At 42.7% G+C, this 8965-nt stretch overlaps 1 protein-coding gene across 1 annotated transcript; it reads right to left on the reverse strand.

Moving 5' to 3' along the window:
* Nucleotides 1-2645: 2645 nt before the first annotated feature.
* On the reverse strand, nt 2646-7171 carry LOC131252936 (heat shock cognate 70 kDa protein 2-like). The gene is made up of 2 exons (XM_058253732.1): nt 6865-7171; nt 2646-4645 (listed from the first exon to the last, which is right to left on the reverse strand). Exons 1-2 carry the CDS (start codon nt 7076-7078, stop codon nt 2913-2915), a joined length of 1947 nt encoding a protein of 648 aa, XP_058109715.1. The 5' UTR covers nt 7079-7171; the 3' UTR covers nt 2646-2912.
* Between the last annotated feature and the right edge of the window lie 1794 nt (nt 7172-8965).

Below are 8965 nucleotides of genomic sequence, written 5' to 3' on the forward strand. Positions count from 1 at the left end.
ATGATGGTTGGTGGGTTGGTGGATTTCTCCCTCTTCCCCTCTTTTTTAAAATCAAGCAGTTGCGCCTGTAAGTGACTTCTCACCCCCATTCCCCTACAGTTTTTTGGTAGATTTGCATGTAAGTGACTTACAAATTGTAAGTTACTTACAAGTAAATTTTCTCCCCCAAACACTACCTGTAAGTGACTTCCCTGTAAGTCACTTCCCATTTACCTAACTTACAAGCATCCAAATAGGCCCCTTAGGAACTTACTAAAACATCATTTTATTGTAGGACATGAGTAATTAGGAAATTTAATACATGCATATCAAACATAAAAAATAGACCAAAGTTGAGAAATAAATAATTATTAATCTCGGAGACAAAAGAGGTTAGGTCAATTTTTGTTTTGAAAATTAATATTAGTGTCAACGGCCCGAGCCAAGCTCTGTCCAAGCCCAGCCTGACTTCTACAACATAAGCCAGAGAGAGAGAGAGAGAGAGAGAGAGCCTGTGATTTTTCTGAAAATCTGAAAGCACAATCCAAAGGTGTTTGGCTTGTTTTTTCATCTTTCCAAGAGAAAAAAAAATCCTGAGACATGGAGGGAAAGAGAAAAGGGAAAGGCTAACTGGGTTTCATTTCTCCCTCTTTTATTTTTTATTTATTGTTTCAAAAAAGAAAAGAGAATATCTGAGACACAGATCCTAGGATCCCAGCTCCATTTCCTATCGAAACAACCATTTCCAAGACCTTTTTCATAAATTTGCCAAGAAACAGTTGGAACGAAGGAGAAAAGGATGCAGAAGCTACAAAAGTCGAATTTTTTTCCCCCCTTTTTTTGTGTTTGGTGGAATTTGTTTACTTGGACCTGCCGCGGAACTTGTATGGCTTTCCTCTAAAGGAGAATATCATGGAAGTCACCTTAGCATTGCAGCAAATTAATAGGTTGTAAGATTTCTTCGAATACCCTTTTTGGCATTTGACGGAAGTTACCCTGCCATTGATTTTGTACTAATCCTCTCCAGCTCTACCCTTACGAGGGATGGGTGGACAGGTTTTAGCTTCCATATCAACAGACAGACAGAGAGAGTAGAGGGCCTGGAATCTTGATTTTTAAATTTTAAAAAGAAGGTGAAATTTTTGAATTTTAAATTTTAGGAGGAAAAAATGTTTTGTTTAGATTTTAAATTTTGAAATGGTTACAGCCCGGGCTGAGCTGACGGGATTTTGGACAGATAAATCCAGGTCAGCAGGCCTGAGACTCCAGCTCGAGCACAGCCGATTGACAGCCCTAATTAACATATTTAACGATGGGTCCCACAATGAAGACGGTTTGGTTGAGCTGATATATACCAAATCAATCATCGCACTCTGCTTAAAGCGACATGTAACCAAAAGATGTGGGGCCACTGATGCCCATGTCACTTCCACTCCGTCCATTAGTTTCTAAAAAATTAGACATTAGTAAATTTAAAGTGGATCAACGCGCTGGTGAGCCCAAGAATATCTCAAGGGCCAATGATTTATAATGTTGTTAGGCTACTCTTGCCTATCTAGACCATCCCAATCATGAACTCTGTTGTCATTGGAGCATTAACACAAAAACCACCCTAACCGTCTGATTTCATCCACTTTAGTCATTTTCTTTTTGAACCATCTATTGGATACTTGGGATCGTTTCATCACGGTACCATTTGGGACATGCAGTACAGTGGACGATTCATCATCACGGTACCATTTGGGACATGCAGTACAGTGGACGATTCATCACCACATTTAACAAGTGTAACAAACACACCTCTCAAAGGCTATAAAAATAAATAAATAAACGCCCTCCAGATGAAAATTTATCACAAACAGCTGAAAATTTCCTCTTAAAAAAATAATAATGATATAATGGGGGATGTATCAGCCATTTTATCAGCCAACATGTCTTGCCCATGGGGTATATGATCCGTGAAGAGGCTGAGCCGCAATCGGACCTACACACTCAATTGGATAGACCCGACCAGTTCCGAGTCGTAGCATTGGCTGTCCATTGTGATTTTATTCTATATTCTGGCGTAGTGGCAGGAAAATAATGTTTCTATCACAACCTTAACATTCCTGCTCAATTCCCCTCGGGATTTTACCGGATGCACGTGGCTTGTAGGGAAAAGTCGCCTCAAAATGGGGAGGTGCACCCACATGTCATTTTAAATTTTTTTTTTTTTAAAAAAAAACACTCACATTGCTGTTTTTGTCAATCACAATTTCCCGCTGTCAAAGGGGCCAGGATCTGGTCGGTGCGAGGTTGTCTCTGTCCAAGACCTGGAAATGACAAAACCCTCATCCCAGCGACACACAGTTTTTGTATAAGATCTGGATCATACATGTTTTACATGATACAGTCCAATCAAGGTCCGAACAATAAAGAGGCTTACATCTCAGTCCCAAGCACAAGCCAGAATTGGGCCAAGCTCATTCCATTGACAGCCCTAGACACTGGTGTTTTTTCCTGTGATTCACGCTAGGGGGGAGGCTAATCCTAGCCATTCAATCAATGAGAACGAAGGCAACATGTCTGATTGGCGTGGGTTTCTGGACGCCAGGCTTTCGTACACTTAACCATTCCATCAGAGGTACAGGCCAATAGAAACTGGCATAACATAAGAGGCCCATCAATATCATTGACCAAAACCAATCACAAGCAAACCTAACCAGAGCCTAAAAGATCCTTAATTCTTACCAGAAAGAAATAGAGTATATTAGCGCCCCCCCACCCCCCCCAAAAAAAAAAAAAAAATACAGAAACAAAAAACAAAAACCCCATGAATGGCCTTCATGCCTATAATAGCGGGGCCAAAATGACGGAATCAAAATCAAAACAAGTCTAGATTATCCCAACGTTTTAGAAGCAGAAACAAAAACATACTAGTGATGGATCGCACCTTAGTCCACCTCCTCAATCTTGGGCCCAGCCCCACTGCCACCAACCGACGGACCATCATCATCCATGCCAGCGCCAGCTTCACCACCAGCACCTTGGTACATCTTTGCAATGATGGGGTTGCAGATGCTCTCGAGCTCCTTCATCTTATCATCAAACTCGTCGGCCTCGGCCAGCTGGTTGCTGTCCAGCCACTGGATCGCCGACTCAATCGCATCCTCAATCTTCTTCTTGTCAGCTGGGTCCAGCTTCGACCCAATCTTCTCATCCTTAATGGTGTTCCTCATGTCGTAAGCATAGTTCTCAAGAGCATTCTTAGACTCAACCTTCTTCTTGTGCTCCTCGTCCTCTGACTTGTATTTTTCAGCCTCCTGGACCATCTTCTCAATCTCCTCCTTGCTCAGCCTGCCCTTGTCATTGGTGATCGTGATCTTGTTCTTCTGTCCCGTGGTCTTGTCCTCGGCTGAGACATTCAGGATGCCGTTGGCATCAATGTCAAAGCAGACAGTGATCTGGGGCACACCTCTGGGAGCAGGCGGGATTCCTGAGAGCTCAAACTTGCCCAGCAGATTGTTGTCTCTGGTCCTTGTTCTCTCACCCTCATAGACCTGGATCAAGACACCAGGCTGATTGTCGGAGTATGTAGAGAAGACCTGCTCCTTCTTGGTGGGGATGGTGGTGTTCCTTGGAATCAAGACTGTCATGACCCCACCAGCCGTCTCCAGCCCAAGAGAGAGAGGGGTGACATCCAAGAGCAGTAGGTCCTGCACCTTCTCGTTGCCCTCACCGCTCAAGATGGCAGCCTGGACGGCAGCACCATAGGCAACGGCCTCATCTGGATTGATGCTCTTGCAGAGCTCCTTGCCATTGAAGAAGTCCTGCAGCAACTGTTGGACCTTGGGGATACGGGTGGACCCACCAACAAGGACAACATCATGGATGGAGCTCTTGTCCATCTTGGCATCCCTCAGGCACTTCTCAACAGGCTCCATGCACTTCCTGAAAAGATCCATGTTGAGCTCCTCAAAACGAGCACGGGTGATAGTTGAGTAGAAGTCGATGCCCTCATACAAGGAGTCAATCTCAATTGTGGTCTGTGCAGTGGATGAGAGGGTCCGCTTCGCCCTTTCACACGATGTCCTCAGCCTCCTAAGGGCCCTAGGGTTGCCACTGATGTCCTTCTTGTTCTTCCTCTTGAATTCCTGAACAAAGTGGTTCACCATTCGATTATCAAAGTCCTCACCACCAAGATGGGTGTCCCCAGCTGTGGCCTTGACTTCAAAAATACCCTCTTCAATGGTGAGGAGGGAGACATCAAAGGTGCCACCACCAAGGTCAAAGATGAGGACATTCTTCTCACCGGAACTGGTGGCTTTCTTGTCAAGACCGTAGGCAATGGCAGCAGCAGTGGGCTCATTGATGATACGCATGACATTGAGGCCTGCAATGACACCAGCATCCTTGGTGGCCTGACGTTGTGAGTCATTGAAGTAAGCAGGGACAGTGACAACAGCATTCTTGATGGTGGAACCAAGATAGGCCTCTGCAATCTCACGCATCTTTATAAGGACCATGGAGGAGATCTCCTCAGCAGCAAACTGCTTATCCTCACCCTTGTATTGGACGACGATCATGGGCTTGTCACCAGGTCCAGGAATGACCTTGAAGGGCCAGTGCTTAATGTCACTCTGGACAGAGGCATCACTGAATCTCCTTCCAATCAATCGCTTTGCATCTGAGGAAAGAGACATTGAACATAACATCAGATATGATGATGTTGGATCACACCAAAAAAACAAAAGAAATAAAATATTCAGCATTAAGAAAAAAAATTTTAAAAAAGAAGTCAATATGGAATAGAAATTCAAAAGAGAGAGAGAGAAGGAAAAGAGCAACGCAAGGGTGTAACTTATGATCATTCTGGCTTCCACAACTTGTTGGAAGCCCTCTCCTATGCCCAAATTCTAAAATGTTACTTATATCACTAGACATTTGGGCAAAAAAGAGCAAGTAAACAGGTCCCCACAATGTAGTTTCCATTCTGGGCCACCCCACACATAAAGCACAATGACTATTCTGCAAAGAGAGTGAGATTGGGATGTATATCCAAAACTGGCCCTAAAGCAAAATAAAGAATGCTATGGGACATGAAAATAACAATAAATGAGTCCAGGTGATATCCTTTGCTGCCACCCATGTGTGGCGTCCCATCCACTGGGTGCAGCATAAATGCGCTAATCAACACCATCCTAACACGGAACCAAACCGTGTATAAAGCATCATAAGAGACCACACTGAGTAGGCAATCTTAACAGTCAGATTTCTCCAATTCTTAAACGTCTTTTTGAATCAGAATGATCAGATGAAACACACAGTTGTCCAGATTTGAATGTTCCCTCAACAAAAACATCTAAACTTCCTGACCAAAGGATGATAAAGAGAAATGTAGAACTGCTAGATCCAACAACAAAACCAACCTAAGCAGGTTGCTAAGCAACTACATTCACATCATACGGTGCAAGTTTGTTACACCTTGGTATAGCTAACTGCATGCAGTGCGAGATTATAAAGAGCAACGAAGAACTGCTACATCCTACAACAAAACACAGTCAAATACTTTGGTAAGCTACTATTGAAATCATGTAGTGTTACACATAGCTACTATGCTATCCAAATAGCAAGACCCCATTACCACCCAAATACAAGAATGATCATTCCGTCCTTGCAACCAAGCCATGGCTTGAAATAGCCTTCACAACAAAATGAGTTCATCAAAACAATTTGGTACCGAAATAGGAACCACTCAGGCTGAGGAGAACAAGTCAGGGCAAGTCATAACAGTTTCTGAACCCGGGCAAGTCAAACTCCAAAAGGCTATACTTACATTGAATTCCGACAATGCTAATCTAATAAATGATCGAACAGTAACCATCAATAAGGCAGTTTAAAATTTTACTAACACTCCAGATCACAATTACCAGGCCAATGGCAAGGAGAAACATATTTCCAAGTATGTAGACTACCAACAGGCAAAATCAAATGATTAAGATCTTCCAATCAGCATGATTTTAAGGCTATAATCCATGCACAGAAAGGTAGACAGTTTGGACAGTCAGATCCACATATAAACTACATGTTCTAAGCGTGAGCATCAAATATCCTGCTATAATGTGACAAGCCTACATAAAGTCCTAATATCATAGATCCATATAACAAAGGCTAATATCATAGATCCATGTAACAAAGGGCCAAATCAAACCCAAACAAGTCCAGATGTGCAAATATCAGCCACTAGAAAAGATTAAAAAAATCCGACAATCTCAGATCCTGATCATCGGCCTATAGTTAGAAGATGGTAAATCCTAACAATCTCAGATCCCGATCATCGGCCAATGGTTAGAAGATGGAAAATCCTAACAATCTCAGATCCTGACCATCTGCTCATCGGCCCAAAAGATCTAAAACAAAAACCCTAACAATCTCAAATCCTGACCATCTGATATTCGGCCTATAGCGAAAAGATGGTAAACAGTTAATCGAAAGATCAGATCATTCTTAGATGATGCTGACAATTACGACGGGATTGGCATGGAAGTAATGCAAAGAAACAGATTATTAACACTTCTTTATAATGTATCAAACTCGCACCCTAGAAAGACTATAGATTTAAAGGGGGAAGGAAAAAAAAAATCAAATCAAACCCTAACAGGCCAGATCCACAAAAACTAGCCCAGGATGTCTAAAAAATACCTACAATGTTCAGATCTGAGAAAAGATTTTAAATATTTAACGCGCCAAAAACAGAAAAAAAATCTAATTTCAGCCCAATGTCTACAATAAATCATACAAATCTCACAGAAAAGGCAATATATAAAGCCAAAAGCATGGGAAACCCCTCCAAGCCATCAAAATTACAGATCTGAGAAAAGGAAATATCTATCGCTGGGATCTTACCGAAGACGGTGTTGATAGGGTTCATGGCGACCTGGTTCTTGGCAGCATCGCCGATGAGACGCTCGGTGTCGGTGAAGGCGACATAGGAAGGGGTTGTACGGTTACCCTGATCGTTGGCGATGATCTCGACCCGATCGTGCTGCCAAACGCCCACGCACGAGTACGTGGTACCAAGATCGATCCCGATAGCAGGACCTTCTCCCTTTCCCGACATTCTGAAATCGCTCTATAATCCGCAGATCGAGAGATAAGGAAGAAGAGAGAACGAATCGCTGAGTTACGATTCTAGGGTTTGAAGGAAGGAACAAAGGATGAAGGATCTTCTATATATACGCACTTGACTTGGATTCTAGGTCTTTCTATTTTATTTTGGGCCGTCGATTACGATCGAACGGCTGATAACGGTTCCCGCTCAGACCGACGCCGGAGGTTTCGTAGGGACCCGCCTCACAGAGTACATTAGGCGGGGCCTAACGCCATGTTCGTATGACATCCACTCCGTCCATCAATTTCACCAGCAAATTTCGGGACATGAGGCCAATTTTGAGGCAGATCCATGACTGAACTTGTCCACCACGCGGACAAACGGTGTGGATTGAATGCGAACCATTGAAACCTTCACCACACAATTAGGATGGTATCCATGTTTTCATTTGTAACGTGAGAGTAATCAGGGCTGGTTTGAAAGCTTGTATTTAAAATATATTGGATCAAAGTGATTCCAAACTTTTAATTGTGTCAGGCAGTCTGAAATCAGATTGCATTGAAATTCAAACTCTTTAATGTATTTACAGGAATATTAATAAATTAACTTTAATAACTTAAACCAGCATAAATATTTTATATTTGATAGAATTATTATAATAAACTTATTGAAATATATATTTTTTATAAAAAATGACAATTTCAAGCCTCAATGGGCCGCAAGCATAAGATCATAAGTCAGCAACTGCTGTGCAGCGCACAATGTTTTAAAATGTCAATTTGTTAGCAAATGTTTAGACTATTTGAATTATTCTATTAACATAATTTTAATAAACTTTTTAAAAATTTTAGAGAAAAACCTAAGTAGGTTTGTTGATGCAGAAATTTGGTCTACCTTTTTTAGATCTTCGAGTACCTGCATAGGAAGAAAACAAAGGAGACCCTGACTAGTTCCGAGACCCTTCAATGCCAAAGTTAGGAATCTGAGTCTAGTAGAAGTAATCTAAGGGTAGAGATAGTGTGTGTACCTTTCAACATTGGAGATACCCCTACTTATAGTTGAGGAGAGGTAGTAACGTAGAGGGATCCTTCCGGTTTAGTAGGTGCGTATTGCAGATGGATTATGATTCATAACGCATAGGGAGTCCGTGGAGATCTCCGGATCCCGAGCTTGTCGCAGGTTAGCTGCCGCAATCTTCAAAGAGAACTTCGGATGGACCGTTCCCCTGGGTAAGGTCAGACCGCTCCCTAAGGTAAGGTCGGACTGCAAGTCCAGGTAAAGTCGAACACGTTAATCGGTAACCGAGGCGAGTTTGCCCGGCCTTCGAATAAGGTCGAGCAATGGGAATAACAGTGCATCAGAGGTGTGTAGGCTGAGCTTTAAGAATGTAAGGAAGCTCGTCCTCCCCTGCCGACCAGACCTTTTAAAATGGAAGGTCTTTGTGATGTCCATTTTATGTAGCCTTTAACTTCTTCATGAGTCATGATAGCCTCTTCGGGTTGTCCCTCGGAGACTCCATTTTAGGCATGCCGAGCTTGATCGTACCGACCTTCCTCCTTAATCCGGCGGTCGGGTTTCTTATCCTCTTTTACACATCGGGGCATGCCAGGTCTCGACCTGACCTACCTCTACAGGTCGGTCCATTTTTCCCCATAACAAAGTATATAAGCTGTAAGTTCTATAGTATTTTTATTTGGAATGAGCTAGCTTGTGTCTGAAACACACGGCATGGGTAGTGAGGTTATAGAGGCACAAGTGATGTAGTGAAGTCAAGGTATTGGTGGTGTTCTTTGTACTTTTGCACTTTGCATATGCTTATTGTGTCACAAGTAGCACTCCCACTCAACCTACTGTGGATCATCGCGACCTAGTGCGAGTCACACTGCGACTAGGCTA

The sequence above is a fragment of the Magnolia sinica genome, chromosome 8 (genome assembly GCF_029962835.1).
Source record: "Magnolia sinica isolate HGM2019 chromosome 8, MsV1, whole genome shotgun sequence".
Taxonomy (NCBI): Eukaryota; Viridiplantae; Streptophyta; class Magnoliopsida; order Magnoliales; family Magnoliaceae; genus Magnolia; species Magnolia sinica.

Bases quoted from the DNA above. Each gene is read 5' to 3' on its own strand.
- LOC131252936 (XM_058253732.1), bottom strand. From the start codon at position 7,078: ATGTCGGGAAAGGGAGAAGGTCCTGCTATCGGGATCGATCTTGGTACC. The intron at 4,646-6,864 runs GTAAGATCCCAG...CTCTTTCCTCAG, and splicing joins CCCTATCAACACCGTCTTCG to ATGCAAAGCGATTGATTGGA.